Genomic DNA, 17,761 nt, shown 5'->3' with positions numbered 1-17,761 from the left:
AATTTACTGATAGATATATAACATAAAACAATTCAAACGAGATGATTCTAATATTCTAGATTCTAGAATAATTTATTTAATTAAAATGCATTTTCGCAGTTTAAAATGTGGTAACAGTGTTTTATAACATTTTTAAAAAGTAGAACGAAATCAAGATGTATACCCATTCACAAGCATGTTAATTAGTATAGCTACTTTCGATGGAAAAAACAATGTACCTAATTAATTATATCATAATTAATTTATATATGTGAATATATATTAGGCATATGTAAAACGGGTTGCATAAAAATTGATTAATTGAATGAACCAATCATGAACTTAATTCAAAATTCAAATGAATAGTTTTTCAGTTATTAACATTTTTATACTAATGATAAAATTCCTTAAAATTTTTTTACAAAAATATAAAAAAATATATTATTATACCTATGTACTGACTAAAAAAACAACTCGTTCAAATTTATATTTTAATACTTCGAAGTGTTTAGATAAATGATCCTTAGAATTTAAAAATATAAACTAAGAATATTTAAAAATTCTAAAAATCAAATTTTGAGTAATCTCATTATTGAAGAAAGTGCATGCGGTTGGTGAATCTCCCTGTACCTACCTATATTATAGTTATAGTAATTCGAAACAGTGCGATATATAAATAGAGCTAGATAGAGTAGATGAAAACACCGTAATATTGGTGTAGTGTTTGCTGATTTGATCGATATGATTGAAATAACAAAAGTAAAAAAAAACAGAAGTTGTGCGTGCTACTTTGGGACTTAGGTGGATGAGGGGGGTATACGGTCAGTCTCTACCCTCTCGCCGGCAACATATCCTGTGGTACATTGATTGCCAATTTTTGGCTATGGGACGGGAAAAAATAAAGTTCATTTTTTACTCTCCTACGAAAAGTCAAGCCATATTTCACACCTGGCTATTTTTCACTGGCTTACAAAAGATGTACACCGTGTCGAATTTTTCCTGTCATACGATTGGCTACAGTATCGCATTTCGACAGTTTTAATAATATTATGTTCTGTTTTTTCTTATATATTCTTTTACAGTGTCATACATCCATATTTCCATCCAATGTGCATGTATATACATTATATATGTATATACCTATATTATATAACTTTTTATATAAAGAAATATATAGTAATACGTTGTAAAATATATTTTAAATATGTAAATTCATCAACAACCCATACCTTTTTCTCTCCTATCCTTGTAATATATATTTGTAGAGCGCATCACTAATAAAATTCGATTTCACGTTTAAATTCATCGAAATTCGTTTTACGGTAAACTTATCAACTTCTAGGAAAGTACTAATAGCCTAATATAATTTTAGCAACGTAAGCTGGCCAATTCCAAAATGTTAAAAACTAATAAAATAATTTATTTACCGTTATATTTTAAGTATAATCTATTCTATGAATATCTATAATAATAATATTATATTAATCAAATGTTAATGATTAAACTAACACGATTCATATAATAATAAATAATCAAAATCAGAAGTCATATTCTGTGTGAAGAAAAAAAATACAATGTGTTTAGTAGCTCTATATTATTATATTAAGTTTATTTCAAGTAGGTGAGTCATTGGTTATTGGCAATATTACAACATTGAAACAAATGTATGTTCGATTTAAATTTTTAAATAAATCCTTGATACAAATAATAGATTGTAACATACTTAATGGTTATTAAACCTTAATCAATATTTCAATACAAAAAAAATGTATGGATATGTATGATATATATTTTCTATGAAACATACAATACCTAACTGAAACTTTGTGATAACAAAAAAACAAATGTAAACAATTTATTTTAAACTGTAATATTTTTTTAGTTATTAAAATTTTTAAATATGTTGTATGTATTACATCTGTTTTTGAAGCTATAATAATTTTTCCTAATAAAATTAGATATAGTAAACACAACTCGATTAAATAATGACGTATTAAATTTGTCTATAGTAAAAAAGTTGCAGGAAATCACGCTCATAAAATACAAACACGACAATAATAAATGAATGCATAATCTTACGTACAATAAACATAACTAATATAAAGTTTTATAAATTATTAAATGAAATGAAAAATGGAAATTGTCAGAATAATAAAGAATAATTTTTTTTATTGACATTAATATCTCTTATGTTTGAAAGCCAAAAAAAAAAAAATTATCATAGCAACGGTAGTTTTCCTAGCAACTTATTATTTCGCAGGACGAAAACTAACACAATGGCATGTTACCAAATACACATTTGAACTTCCTATGTCTTATTATAAGCCATTACTTACAGATACTTGTTGATATAAATAAATAAACCTCAAAATCAGAACATAATATCCGTAATATGTTTTATGACATGCCATAAGACATATTAATGATCTTATGTTTTTCTAAAAAGAAGAAACAGATGTTTTTTATTATTAAAATCAAATTTTTAAATTTTCATGAAAATCTTTATAACATAATATTATGTGTACAATAGTAAATTGTTACTATTAATAAACATATTATGACACATAACATAACATTAGAAGAGAAACCACAACAAGGCCGCCGTTAACATGAGCCATATTGTGGATTATTTAAATAATTCTTTAAAACTAAAATAATTCTCAGTAATTTCTCATATAATCAATACTCAGTTTATACAACAAACTTTTACTTCCTGAAAAAAAGATACCTTTTAATAATAGTTCCATAATTTAAGTTTCCCTTACATAATATCAACTTTAGTTGTACCTATGCTGTGCGTTCCACACATACAAAAGCACCAAAATTACCTAGTCTCGCACAAAATGTAAACGTATATTTTTTCATTTACAAACATAATTTTCTTTTAGTCCTTCTCGGTAACTATAATGTATAATATGGTAATATGATTAGGTGTGTTATAGGCCATGGGCGTCCCCAGACATTTTTTAATGGGGGGGCAAATTTTTTTTTATCTGAATACATAGGTAGACCTATTTTTAGAAGCTTATTTTTCATTAGGAATTTTATCAATTGTTGTGGAAATAACATTATTCCAGGGAGGGGCAAATGCCCCGTCTTCCCCCCCTTGGGGACTCCCATGTTATAGGCATATGCACATGGTCCCAAAGTAATTTACAAAACGCGCCACGTGAAGATCCATACCGCACGATAAAATAAAATTATTTTTAGTCTGTTGACCGAGTCTCATCTTATTATAATCTTAGCTGGTACCAAATCTCCAACACCCTTTCTGTTCCATACAATAAATTTTGACAAAATACAAATAATGACAAATTGATATCCTAAATCGTTCATTGAATTCATATTAGTCCACAAATGTGTTATTTATTATTTAAAAGAACATTTTTCTTTGAAATTTAAACCACATTTTCATCAAGACTTAAATCATCCATATAAATACATAACTTTTTACATTACTCGTTTTATGCCCATCACCTATTTAAATAATAATATCTCGTACTATCCTGGTGTTAATACAATACGACATTTTGCTTTATAATATAATTGAACGTTGTTTCAACGTTACGTTATTAATAACAACTTGTACATCATTTTCACCTCGAGCACTTTTAACTAATTTAATTTATGCCATAATGAAAAATATAAGTTAACTGCTTATTATAATATTGTTCTGTCGACCAATTAAAAATATGTGCAATTTTTTCCCAGTTTTTCTTTACTCGTCACTTATTTTCATAGTTCATTTTGTCGACTTAACAAGTCAATAAAATTGACAATTTTACGACTGTTTTTTTTTTATGAAACAGGCCCTAGAAATCGTTTTTAAATAACATAATAGCTATGTATATTGTATATATACATACCTACACGGTTTGGACACCGCTCACACCTGTCGAGGATTCACACTAACGCGTTGGCTGTTTTCATTATACAACGGGCTGCACAAGCCGCCGCGTATAAAACGGTTATTTTCGCACGTGTCCAAACTCCAAAGTAATTGTCGCAGAAAACAGGCTGCCCGTCTATCGCCGGTTGATTTATCGTTGGCGGTGGATGAGTTGCGATTCTCTCTTTCGTTTTCTCTCTCTCTCTCTCTCTCTCTCTCTCTCTTTCTCTTTCTCTCTCTTTCTCGCTATGAATATATATACACATACGTTTTGTTCCCGTGATTGTCTCTTCCGCATATATGTACACAATATATTTCTATACAGGATGATTCATCAAACATGCCCAACCCCATTTTTCCTTTATTAATGAATATATTCAAATTCTAATTTTTAGAATTTTTAATTAAACTCAGATCCTATTTTTAAATTCTTAAATATATTTTTACTGCCTAAGGAGTGCTTTGGTGGTGATACAAACTTCTATTTTTCAGATGAAAACTCACCTGTTCTACTGTGCGCTAATTTTAATGGATAATTTTTTTGTAAAAATTGTATGTACTAAATTCAAAATTATACTAACTATAACTACTCAGTTAAAAACAGAAGTGTCTATCACTACACGAGTACACATTTTGAATTTGAATATATGATAAATTTAAAAAAATAACTGCATTATTAAATAAAAAATAGTAATGAACATGTTTGGTGATCACTCTGTATGTGTGTGGTGTGTGTATATAATTTATCGCTTCTATTAAAAATCTTCTCGCTTCTCACACACGTGCGTTTGCGCTGACTAGAGTAAAAAAAAGTGATTAAATCTTCGTCCCCAGACATCTCTCATCACGGGTTTTCGCTCTTTTCGTGATAGCTAAAACCATTTAATAACGAGGGTGTATCACTTAATATTATATATATATATATTATGTATTATTTATGTATGTAAACAACAACAGAATTATTATACTTTCTCGGAATGCGGATACTCTTCTTTCCATTCCCTCTGTAAAATGTATTTTTGTATTCATTAAAAATGTATGACCGCTGAGAAGTTAATGTGTAATAAGTAATAACATAATATGACATACATAGTATGAGATAAAAAAAAATTGTAAGATACAAATTAATCGATTATCACTATATACTTACACTAGTAAACTACATTTTATAAATAAATCGAAATTATTTAAATTAATACAAAATTTATGATTCACTTATGGGACATAATAATATATCCTTTACAATAAATTCTGACCTTCAATTTAACCGTTCAAAAGTTTATTTACAAAAACATACATATCAATTAAATTGTGTCTAGGTTTTGATGAATTTATATTGCATTGACGGTCAACACCAAAAATTGGATTACCACCCGATTTAGTTATTTACACAACCATGAAAATAAAATCATCATTGCAGTTTTCAATTTTATTGTATTTACTATATTTAGGTACTATACCTAGCTTTTTAGGAGTTCCAAACAGCTAATCTGAATTCAAGACCAATGTGACAATGTGGAAAACAAAGTTGTTAAACAATACTATAGTTATTAAATCTTTCGTAATCTCTTTCAATAAACTTAACTTTAATACGCTTTTACACAAATTATATATATATATATTATACATAATATATAAAACAATTTAATACCGAATGGGTATCACTTAATATTATATTATAATAGGTATATAATATATATTTTTTTATATTATATATGCCCAAGAGCGCCCGCAGAAATTTTCACCGAGGAGCATGGTGTATATTATAAATATACATATAAAATGCTAGGTTAAGTTAGGTAAAATACTATACAAACATTGTCAACAAAAGCGGGGGGGCCTCCCCCCTTACGGGCGGCCATGTGTATGCCTTTTGAAAGTGAGATTCTGTGATAACAGTTTCATTACATAATATCTAAGTCCCTATCAAAAAACTTCTAATTTCTTGTTATTGATTGCGTAATCTACTATATAAGCTCGGATTAAAATTACATTAAAAATAAATATGTTTGCATTCTTATGTATTTAAATAATATAAACAATTATATGAATAACCCCATTAAATAAATCAATTTATATCGTATCATAAAATTAATTTTTCTGCACGCACATATTATAAGCAGCTGAGCATATACGGACTCATTATTGTAGCATAATATCATATATATTTGTTTTTTTTTTGTTGGACCGTCTTCGTCTGTAAAATTCTTTCGCTAATTTGTTTCCACCTCAATCGTCACGGCAATGAATGGTAACCATTACCGTAAACACCAAACCCTAATATTCCTTTCCTAGACACACCTCGAGTTATGCCTATGATATTATTATTTTTCAAATTGCAACACAACACGTTTTGTTTAAAACGTATTTACCATTTTATTTTTTTTGAAGAAGAAGAAGACCATTTTATTCTCAATTTTCTACGAAACAACCGGTATATTCTAAAAATCTACTACTAACTTTAATATCTATGTTAAATTTCCCACCTAAAGACGTATCCTCTCAACATACACTTTACAGATTGGCGGGAATTTATATTATACGAGAACGCTATATTATTATCTTTAACATTTTAGATAAAATAAAAAAATAATAATTTACATTTTTCATTATTCTGCCTTATTAAGGGATGTCACACATCATTTTATATTAAAAAATAACATTGTATAAGCATTAAGCACACATGATTTTTTCAGTGCTATAACTTTTTCAAAACAACAATATTAACAGTATAGTTTATTATATGAACTTTAATAAGTTATTTGGCATTTACAGTAGAACTTCGATTAATCGCCAATCTCGGGACTAAAGCCTTGACGGATAATCGAAAAGACGGTTTAACGAAAAACTAACATTTTTTTTTAAACACACGATGTACAAATAATTTTTTTTTTCAATAATTATGACTAGGTAACTGGATTTTCTACACAAAGATAAGTCCGTAATCGTAATAATATACTGTTTTTATCTCATCAATAAAATATATAAATATATGTCACTTACCTAGTGAATACTGACGGAAATTTTCAGATAAACGAGCGAGCATGTAAGGCGATAAGATATTATTGCAACGAATGAGTAGTGGTGGACGGTGATTAATTGAGAAAGACGGTTAATCGAGAGACGGATAATTGAGGTTCTACTGTACCTAGTTAAGCATAGTTATAAATAATAATAATCTTTATTATGTATAACAGTATAAAATATTTAACATATACTACAATAAATTAAAAATAACAATTTTAATTATAAATTTTAAAACTGAAATGTTAAAACTTCAAAGGATTTTAAATACCTATTATCTAAATTAATCTCACATCAATTAAAATAATATATTATTACTATTTGATATATCACAGGATTGTCAGGATTATCAATTATACATGATCGTATTTAACAATAAACTCATAAATGTACGTTTTATCGGTATTCGGTTGCCTATGAAAATTGACTACTCCGATTGATCATAATATGTCAGCGACCATTATTTTACACAGCCACTCTCTAAATTATGTACAACTAAATAGAACACACGCGAGAGAGTTATAATATATATCAAACTCCAAAATGTGTGCAATCCAAATATTGTTTATGCCAATAATGCACCTATTACACCTACGTCCTACACGCCACGTTTGATACGTCAAACGAAACACGTGTTATGATAGAAAATTGCTTGCGTACATAATAAATGCCACGCCATCGTAAAAACGTTTTATATTATTATTATTATTATTATTATTGTTACGATATGTGTTGTAAAAAAATGTAGAACAGCTACTTTAACACCTCACACAGGAGATAATTTAGATTTAAACAACGCAGCATATATACATTATACGTTCAAATTCGATTTACGTGATCATATTTTTCAAACCTGCAAATATTAACCCAAAATATAAATTAAATTAATACACTAAACAAGCCATGTATCGAGGTATTCAACATTTATCATTTATTCCCATAAAAGTGAAAAGCTCTCGGTATTTTAAACATAAGTACAAACAATATTTATTACACTAATTGCGAGTTGTTGAACTCCAATTTAATATAATATGAACCATTAAGATTATTTTAATTTTTTTTAAAAAAGTAATAAACGCTATTATACCTTTGAAAAAACTTTGCAACGAATTCAGAAGAATTTTCAACAATTCATACGCAGTCATTTACAGTTGTCAAAGTTATAACTTTCAATGGTAAAATATACTACTAAAGAAAAAAATTCACATACAGGAAATCACGTAAAATAATTTTTTTCATCTGCTGTTTTTATTAAGAACTTTTCAACAACAAAATAAGTCAACTTCACAAATTGTGTAAAAAAAACACCAAAAGAACTCATAATATCAAATAAAATATGTTGTCATCGAGGAGTTTTATTTAAAAATATTCTGAGTGCTTAAACACATTCATAATATAATTTTAATTAATAAAAATATATTATAATAACTGAATAAAAGCTCTTTAATAAAAATAAAGAATATTATGAATGGTGTGCTGGGTGAACAATCAAAATATTAGATATACATATTACATACGTAATACAATTTTATAATTTACTGTTTTTTTTTTTATTATTATTATTTGATTAGCTTTTTTTTCGTGACCATGACAGCTCGACAATCGTTAGAGTAATACAAAATTATAATAATATAAAAAAAAACAAAAACACAAATAAAATATTAAATAACAAAACCAGCTTCCGGTATGAAATTAATTATCTTTTTGATAACTGCTGAAAATTTAATATTGAGCATAAAAAATAGGTTAAGGAAATGTTAACACTTACTGTTTAAGACAACATATTAACCTAGATGCTTTTATCACATTGATGATTATGAATGTAATCGCTGTTCAATACAAAGAAATCTCTGAAAATATCATGTGTTTTTAGATTTTTAAATTATTAAATATTAATCCATTAAAGAGATTATTATATCTTTACAGTTAATTTACTTCTATAAAAATAATATTACAGGAATATTTGAAAAGGATAAATTTTACCACTAACTCATTTGAAAATAAACCAAATTCTGTTATGATTCGTATATTAAACATTTTATTCAGTATTATATTATCGTAAAAGTTTATTAAAATTAAAATACTTTATTGTTTTATTTTTCTCAACTAAGAAAAACCAGTATAGGCATATTCTCATAAACCAAACGTAATTCTATTATCTGATTTAGTTTTATTAAAATAATACATAACACGGCACTTTGTATAGGCAATAGTGATACATTTCTGTGTAGAAAAACAACACTATCGTGATGGAATATATTATTATAATTATAATAACATTGTCTTTTTTGCAACTTTTCATAAAATCATGAAGATACTACAGGATTAAAAGCTTACGTTTTCCTGGAAAAAAGTTGATTTTTCTATGAAATAAGTATTTAAACCCTAAGATAAATTTAAAAATGTACAATGATACAATATCCGTAAATTGATGCGTTATGAAAATTTAAAATAAAAAAATTTAGTCTCAACAACAATTATAAAAAAAACACTATTATATACTACACTATCGTCTTCACATGAGTGAGAACAAGGTAATGCAATTACTATGGTAGTACTCGATGACGAATAAAATGAAAATTCCACATATGTTTACAGAATGTACTACACAATATAAATAATTATTATGTACAACACATACATTATCATCATTCGTCAACGCCTAGTTTGAACACTTCAAACCAGTTACTGACGTATCAAAAATATAATAAAAAACACAATACGTTTATTAAATATAATCCATATAAATCCATGTACGAGTATAATATTGTAACTATAGATCGCAGAGAAACGATTAAATATATTACGAGTATATACGTATATTGGACAACGTGTTGGGCAGAATGTTGATAACTATCGTAAGAGTGAACCTTCTCGTTAGTAATGCACAATCGGGGTTGGCGAATCGTCGGTCGGAGAGTGTTTGAAAAACAAAAGGAAAAATGATGGTATAACAAGTGTAAAAAGCAAATATGTTTACGTCGGAGGTGAAGAGTGGGTGCGCGGAAGACTTACGACACGCCATTTGGTAACGTCGTGCTCGAATGTACGATTTAATTCTGCCGATAGTGCGTGCAGCCGTGTGGTCGGTTACAAGATATGTAGTACCTAATCAATTTTGCAAAAGCCATTTGCTATGTACATTTAGTAAGATTAACGCTGGCTTCGCAATCCCATTATAGCCGCATCGATGGCTGCCATCGCGAGGAATGAGGATATGTATACGACGATCAGCGTTCGTTATAATCGTACGATTATCGCGCTCTACAGACAATATCGCGGGAATATATTATTATAAAAATAAATTATATAGGCTCCATATTATTATTATCTCCTTTTCGGCGTCACGGTCGTCAGTTTCTTAAAAAAAAAAAACACACATAACGCGCGGTAATATTATCATACGCACCACAAAATAACGCAAAATGCAATTTTCAAAAAAAAATTATATACGCGTCACTTACGACACAACGCAATAACTCACAAACGTACTTTTATCTCTGTTTCAGGACGCGATTTGGACGGCGACGATGACGACGACGGAGACTGCACGTGCAATATGAGTGTCGGCGCACAGCGGTGATGGTTCTATGGACGACGGCGGCGGTGATGATGACGATGATGATGATGATGACGACGACGATGACGACGATGACCATCTCGTCGTCGCCCGGATGTCCGGCGGGGTGCGCGTGCAAGTGGAAGAACGGTAAGCAGACGGTCGAGTGCGTGGACAAGAAGGTGACCAGCGTCACGCTGGCGCTGGGCATCGACCCGGCCACGCAGGTGCTGGACATATCGGACAACGACCTGTCGGCGGCCGGGCTGCCGCACGACACGTTCGCCGCGGCCGGCCTGTCCAACCTGCAGCGCATCCACGCGTCCCGGTGCAACGTGTACTACGTGCACGACCGGGCGTTCCGGGGCCTGACCAACCTGGTGGACCTGGACCTGTCGGGCAACTGTTTGCGGCAGGTGCCGACCGGCGCGTTCGCCGAGTGCCCGTCGCTGATGAAGCTCAGTCTGAGCGGCAACCCGATCGGCCGGGTACCGGCCAGGGCGTTCCGGCACCTGGGCCAGCTGACCTCGCTCGACCTGAGCGGGTGCGGGCTGACGGCCGTCGAGGCCGGCGCGTTCACCGGCCTCGACGGCCTCGACTGGCTCCGACTGGACGACAACCTGTTGACGCACGTGCCCGGGCCGCGCACGCTGCCCGCCCGGTTGCACGGCATCGACCTGCACCGCAACGACTGGCAGTGCGACTGTCGCATGGTCGACATGCACCGCTGGCTGACCGACAACCGCGGAGTTCCGATGGCCGAGGAGCCCGTGTGCTCGGGTCCGGCCGGATACACCGACGTTCCGGTGAGCCAAGTGCCGGAAGTCGATCTGGCGTGCGCGCCGGCCGCGTATCCGGGCGCGCCGCCGGTGCAGGACGTGGCCGAGGGCGTGAACGTGTCGTTCCGGTGCCTGGTGGCCGCCACGCCGGTGGCCACGGTCCAGTGGCTGTACGGCGACGCGCCCGTTTACCGGCACAACGCGTCCGAGCTGATCACCGTGGACGGTAACACGACGGCCGAGCTGTACGTGTACAACGCGAGCGTGGCCGACGCCGGTGCGTACGCGTGCGTGGCCGAGAACCGGGCTGGCCGGGCCCGCGTCAACTTCACCGTCACCGTCCGGCCGCTCCTGGCCGCGGGCACCGTCGACGACCGTTCTGCGCCGTCGCAGTCGTCGTCGGCCACGGCGGGCGGCGGCGAGGCCGGCGACGGCCGACCGCTGTTGTACGTCGGTTACGCGGCCGCGGGCTCGGTGGCACTGTCGGCCACGATCGCCGTCCTGGTGGCCGTCCGTTGCAGGCGGATGAAACGGTCGGGCGGCGGAGGCGGCCGGACCGGCGGCGACTCGTCGTCGGCCAACAAGCGGAGGCCCGCCGCGCCCGTGGCCGACGGTTACAGAACCGTCAGCACGACGGCCGACAAGGAACTCTGCGAGTCCGCGGCCGGAAGTCCGGCGTCCGCGCGTGCCACTTCCGCCGCCACTCTGGTGACGGTGACGACGGAGGCGGCGGCGGCGGCGACGGCGGGACCGACGAGGATCGAAGAGGTTGTCGAGTGCAATCCGGACGTGGTGAGCGACGTGAAACGAGCCGGTTGGGAGATCGATTTCGAGCAGATCGTTTGGGCCGAATGCCCGCCGGCCACCGGATACGTTTCCATACAGATTCCGGTGCAGTGCGGCATCGAGTGTCTGGGCGCGTATTACGCGACCGCCGCCGAGGCCGTGGCCGCGGGTAACCGGTACGGTACCGCGATCCGGAAACAGCGCAGGCGGGCGGCCGTGTTGACCGCGGCGTACGACGACACCTGCACGGTGGTGCGCACCACCGCGCAGGGCGGATATCCAAAGACGACCACGGGTCCCGGGACGATTGGCACGCCTGCCGCCGCCGTCGCCGCACTGCCGCCGACCATCGTCGTGGACGACCCGGACGCCAACGGCGGCGGCGGGTGCGGTGGCGTCGTCGTCGCGCCCATTATCAGCCCGCCGTTGCCGTTCCGGTCAGCCGACGAAAACGAAGCGGACAAAGACGACTCCATCGCGCTGTAATAAGGGATGCACGCCAAAGGGATGTTGTTTTTATTCGTGTTTGTATACAATTGTATTATTATTTGTTCTGAAAAAATCCATAATAATGATGGTGACCCGACCGGACACGACTTTGTTCCGCGACACGGTTTTATTTTTTATTATTTATTCGAGCAATATCAATAAATATACAACTATAAGCATTATATATTATTGTATTATATAACGTAGCGTTACAGATATGATTATAATTATTATCACCGTTATTAATATTATTATTATTATTAAGTTTATTAATATGCAGAAAACCGAGAATAATAATTAAGAAAGTTTTCCACAAAGAAAACCAAAATATTATATTCTCTTCAGATAACCAGTTCAAAAGACCGAGAGAAACAATATTATATGATAGACGTTCGGTTTAGAGGTATACCTACTGTATTTAAATTGTGCTGACGAAGCAGCAGATAATATGGCCAAAACACGGTCAAGTCGAACCGGTGACGAATAAAATGGATTAATATAAAATATAATAACTACCTACCTAAATAAAATATCATAAAAACTGTGTGAAATTTGTTGACGATTAATGATTGTATTATAATTATATAATAATATATGTATTAATATAGTAATCGGAAAACGTATTATGCATATAGCGAAATAAATAACGTGTGTTTTTTTTCTAAGTCTGCATTTATTTATTTATTCATCAATATATATTGTTTAATTACATTATTTTACAACCCGTCTACACCGGAATATTTAGAGCGGTAAGCGTGTGATGTCATTTCGGACTACGATTATAAATTAATCGGGTTATATTCATAGAATAGCTTGGGTTGAAACTGGTGTGTCAGAAGCGGTTCGGCTCGAAAGCAATAGAATATTATAATAATAATAATATATATATATATAAGTATATTTATATAGGAACGTTATATAAATAATAACAACGACAACATTGTAAACGCGGTACCAAACCCTATATTTACTATTGTGATCGTGTCAAATTTTAACGTGGTACATTAAATATTCGAGTTTAAATCAACCTATTATAATAATTATTATTATATAATCTGTGTACATGATAAAACATTAAACATTTTTTGAACACGCTTTAGTACCGATAATACGATGAATAAATAGAAAGAATACATTGTATAGACATGTGATAACTTCAAATAACAGTAAAAAAACAAAATAATAAAATCCCTTTATACTTAATCATAATATTATTACATAGAATTCGGCAAGGATAACTATCGTCGTGAAAATGGACTTATTTAATTACATAATAATAATAGAATATCGAATTACCATGTTTATTTACAGGCGAATAAATACCGTATTAAATAGTAACAAAAAAATATAACAAAACGTGAATGTGAATACATAAAAAACCCTGGTTCAATTTATCGAAGGTTATTTTAATTATTTATTCATACGATTCAGGATTTTTTTTTTAATTTATTCATTTTTTTTTTTTTTTTTTACATAATAAGTATAAATGGCCTATATTATTCTACTTTACAGTTTTTTAACGGTGAAATAATATTTTAACAATAAATAAAAACAAATGTTGTTTAAAACTGTTTACAAATTATTTCGTTTAAAACAAAATTTTTAACAGAACAAAAGTGTAAACAAAAAGTAATGTTTTTTTATTTTGTTTTTTCCCCCAAAAATAAAAATATAAACCAATTCTATTCAGTGTCCATTATATAACTAATGATACAAACAGAAAAATCCATTAAAATAAATTTGATCGAAGGATATCGTAGAACCGACATTATTTTAATCTACTGGCAATTGGCATAATAAGCAACTAATCTTTCAGAATTCTTAGCTATATATATATGGAAATGGAAGCTTAATCAACATCAACCTTAATTAATTTAGACGAAGATTATAGCACCGATGTTTATTAACCGTACGATACGAATATAAATTGATATTAAACTTTAAATATATCACTACTCTGGGACTGCATTTTCATCCGGCTTCAATTTATTTACTACACTAATTATTCGCGTTGTCAGCGTTGTTATTCGCAATTGGGCATACGTTTCAGGTATTCGTACCTCTGTCAGACTTTATTAGATGGTATTAGAAAAGGGAACAGATATCCTAAATTCCTAGGCAAAAATTTTTCGATATAGGCATATTTATATGATTTTATAATTATTATCATTATTAATAATATAATGAATTATATAAATTTTCATTAAAATCCAAGATTTTTTTCTAATCATTAGAAATTGGTTTTTACTATATACGAACAATGAACATTATAACTTATAAGTTTATTTACACAATATATTATGTTCAATTAGTTCTGTCATCTAAGTGCTATATATTCGAAATTACCACTATAAATCAGCTAATTTAATGTTATATTTATAACATTTATGTCTTATTTAATATTTTCTTAGTTTTTATGTTAAATTTATTTTTCTTGTTCAATTATAAAATATGAAAGTATTTCGTTAATTTTTTCAAACAAAAATTAATATTTATAAGAATTAGAAACAAAATATCATCCTGATGTGACAATTTTGATCATGTCACTGATCTCGGCATAGTAAAGTTATAACTTAAATAATAATAATTAGTAATAATTTATAGTGTTATTCATGGAAAATAATATATCGTCATACATCGTTAATTATTCAATAGATACATAATAATGACTCAAACAATAATATAAAAAGATAGGTACGGCTCTTTATAGATATTATGGTTTAAATATGGACTACATTATGAAGAATATTGAATTCAATTTTTAAGAATTTTTACAATACAATCATTAATTAAATCAGTATTTATAAAAAAATTTAAACTTTTTATCATAAATAAAATACGATAATATAAACATTTGGAAAATCAATTTTATCAAAAATTGGATTTACGGCGAGAAAATTCCCAATTTCCTTAACTGTTTGTTTTGTTTGTCCCAATAACTATTTAAAAATAAATACTAGGAATTTTTAAGTTTGATCTACTTAAAGTGCAAACTAGATCCAATTTTCTATTCAAATCCTACCTCATTTTTGAAAATCGGAGTATTTTATCGACAATTTATCGTGTACTTGTACATAAAATAGAAAATTAGAAACATGAAAAAATCAATACATTCATAGCTCCGCTCAAAATCATTAAAATCAAACAATTTGCGTAAGTATTATTAATACCTAACACGATACATAATATTGACACCCCCGTCACATAACTTATCATTTTTCGAATTTTAATAGTAGTTATATTATATGAAAGATATTAGTAGCAATGTGTGCAATGCAATACTGGTATTTCTCCGTGAATCCCAAGTTTCGTGTATAAGTATATTTTTAAATTTAGTGCACTAAACTAGCCTTTGGGTTCAGAAATGTATTGTTATTCAAAATTCTTTAATCAAAAAGTTCTGTTTCCTAATCTTTAGTCAGTGGACAATATTAAACAATAGTTTTGCATTTTTTTTTTAATTAGGTACCTATACAACTTACAAGATACTGTTTCTTGTCGTATTTACGCAGAGAAAACAAATGATTTAGAAGGCCACAGCGCATGACAAGTAGATCTACATCGGTTTTGTCCGTGTTCTCGACACCCATAGGCGATGAAAATAACCCTAGGATCTATAGTATATGTATTAATGTAACGAGTACAAGGATTATAAATTACCCGGAAATCCGTTCCCAAACACACTGTCGTTCAAAAAGTAAAAATCTTTTTGCTGACTCACATGAACAAGTTAGAACTACTACACTCCTAAACTCGAGAATTGAGTCATGTCACGTTCGTCTGTACACCATTATATAATTATTATAAATTATAATATATTTTCAGGTAGGCATTTCATTCCGTCCATCTGCCCACTATCCGAGTAAGAAAACTTGAAATTCGTAGAGCATTACCACAATAAGTACTTTTGTTACGATTTTAAATAATGGATCTTAAATAATAACACACAACATTATATTAAACTAAATATCCGCATTTTCAATTCAAGTTATTACAATTAACTACTGCAAATAGTTGTGTAGACTATTAAGGCAAAATTCCACTATTGTCTATCACCATGTCTCGTAGGACGAAGTTAGCGTAGTTACGACATATTATTTTGTTATTTCAATAGTTTGGTATAAATTATTGGTTACAGTCAATGGCGTATCAATTTTTTTTTCAGAGGGGATTATTGAAAATTAGGTACTGAATCGCAAGTAATAAAACAGTTTTACATTCAAAATCTCCACAACATTTTTTAAATTAATTATAAAATAATAATTTACTTACACAGCCTGTTGAAGTACAATCATAATGATCAGCAACTTAAGACCAACATTTGTTTTTTTCTTTTCACGATATCGCACTGGATTCCTTACTTTCTAATATATGCTTATTTTCTATTGCATGCTTTAACATTAATTCCTTTTCGATAAAAGAAAAATTAGTTTCTCTAGACCTTTTTACTTCTTTTAAGAGTTTAGATGACATGTTTATTAAAAGAGAAGATAAATATACAAATGAAAAGACAACAAATTCACATTCAACTATTATATTTAACACTTATTATAACTTTTTTTAAAGACTATAAAAGTATAATATTCACATAGTATTTATATTGAAAAAATGTTTTATATTTTAAATCTTAATTATGAATTACGATTACTGGGAATCCCAACGTGAGTTTATCAATAATAAGTATGAAATATATTAAACCAATAATAATCAAATAAAAATGTTCATTTTGTTCCCCAATCTATTGTAAGCAAAATATATTATTTATACCATCTTCGGTAACCTATGATAAAAAAAAAGGCGGGTTCATACGTGTACGTGTACGTTCATAAAAATACTCTTCTGTGATGGTTGGTATACCTACATGGTAAGCTTTTGGTATACCAGAAAGTTTATACATTCTTACCACATGTATAACCACGATACCATGAAGTTGAATCAAGTTCAACTATTTCCGTGTATTTAAAAATGGGTTTCCAGTTTCCACTGGATTGTTCCCGTGTACGTGCACGCTTATTAACACGCACATACGTACGGTAGTTCATACACGTCCCTCATGAAAAATACTCTGGTAAGCACGGTAACTGGTAAGCGCTTAATTTTAGCGGTAAATTAACTTACTAGAATTTGGCTCGACTCTATAATCTATAGTATAAGTACACTTGAATTAACTTTTAAAACAATACAATTTAATATTATAATAACATTATAACACATTTTTAAGATTTTAAAATTGGTTACTGCTGCTAACGCTCAAAT

General features: G+C 32.4%; 1 protein-coding gene across 4 annotated transcripts in view; it reads left to right on the top strand.

Annotated features, from left to right (window-relative positions):
- Nucleotides 1–12,689, top strand: part of LOC114128730 (leucine-rich repeat-containing protein 24-like) — a 153,988-nt gene extending 141,299 nt beyond the window's left edge. For all 4 annotated transcript variants that reach the window (XM_050210307.1, XM_050210313.1, XM_050210316.1 and 1 more), the window contains one exon: nt 10,402–12,689. In XM_050210307.1, coding sequence (XP_050066264.1) covers nt 10,475–12,502 — 2,028 coding nt within the window. In that variant the 5' untranslated portion in view covers nt 10,402–10,474 and the 3' untranslated portion in view covers nt 12,503–12,689. The remainder of the gene's footprint in view (nt 1–10,401) is intronic.
- The last annotated feature ends 5,072 nt before the right edge of the window (nt 12,690–17,761 follow it).

The sequence above is a fragment of the Aphis gossypii genome, chromosome 1 (genome assembly GCF_020184175.1).
Source record: "Aphis gossypii isolate Hap1 chromosome 1, ASM2018417v2, whole genome shotgun sequence".
Taxonomy (NCBI): Eukaryota; Metazoa; Arthropoda; class Insecta; order Hemiptera; family Aphididae; genus Aphis; species Aphis gossypii.
The sequence above is the reverse complement of the archived record's forward strand: the minus strand, read 5'-3'. Positions and strand labels throughout refer to the sequence as shown.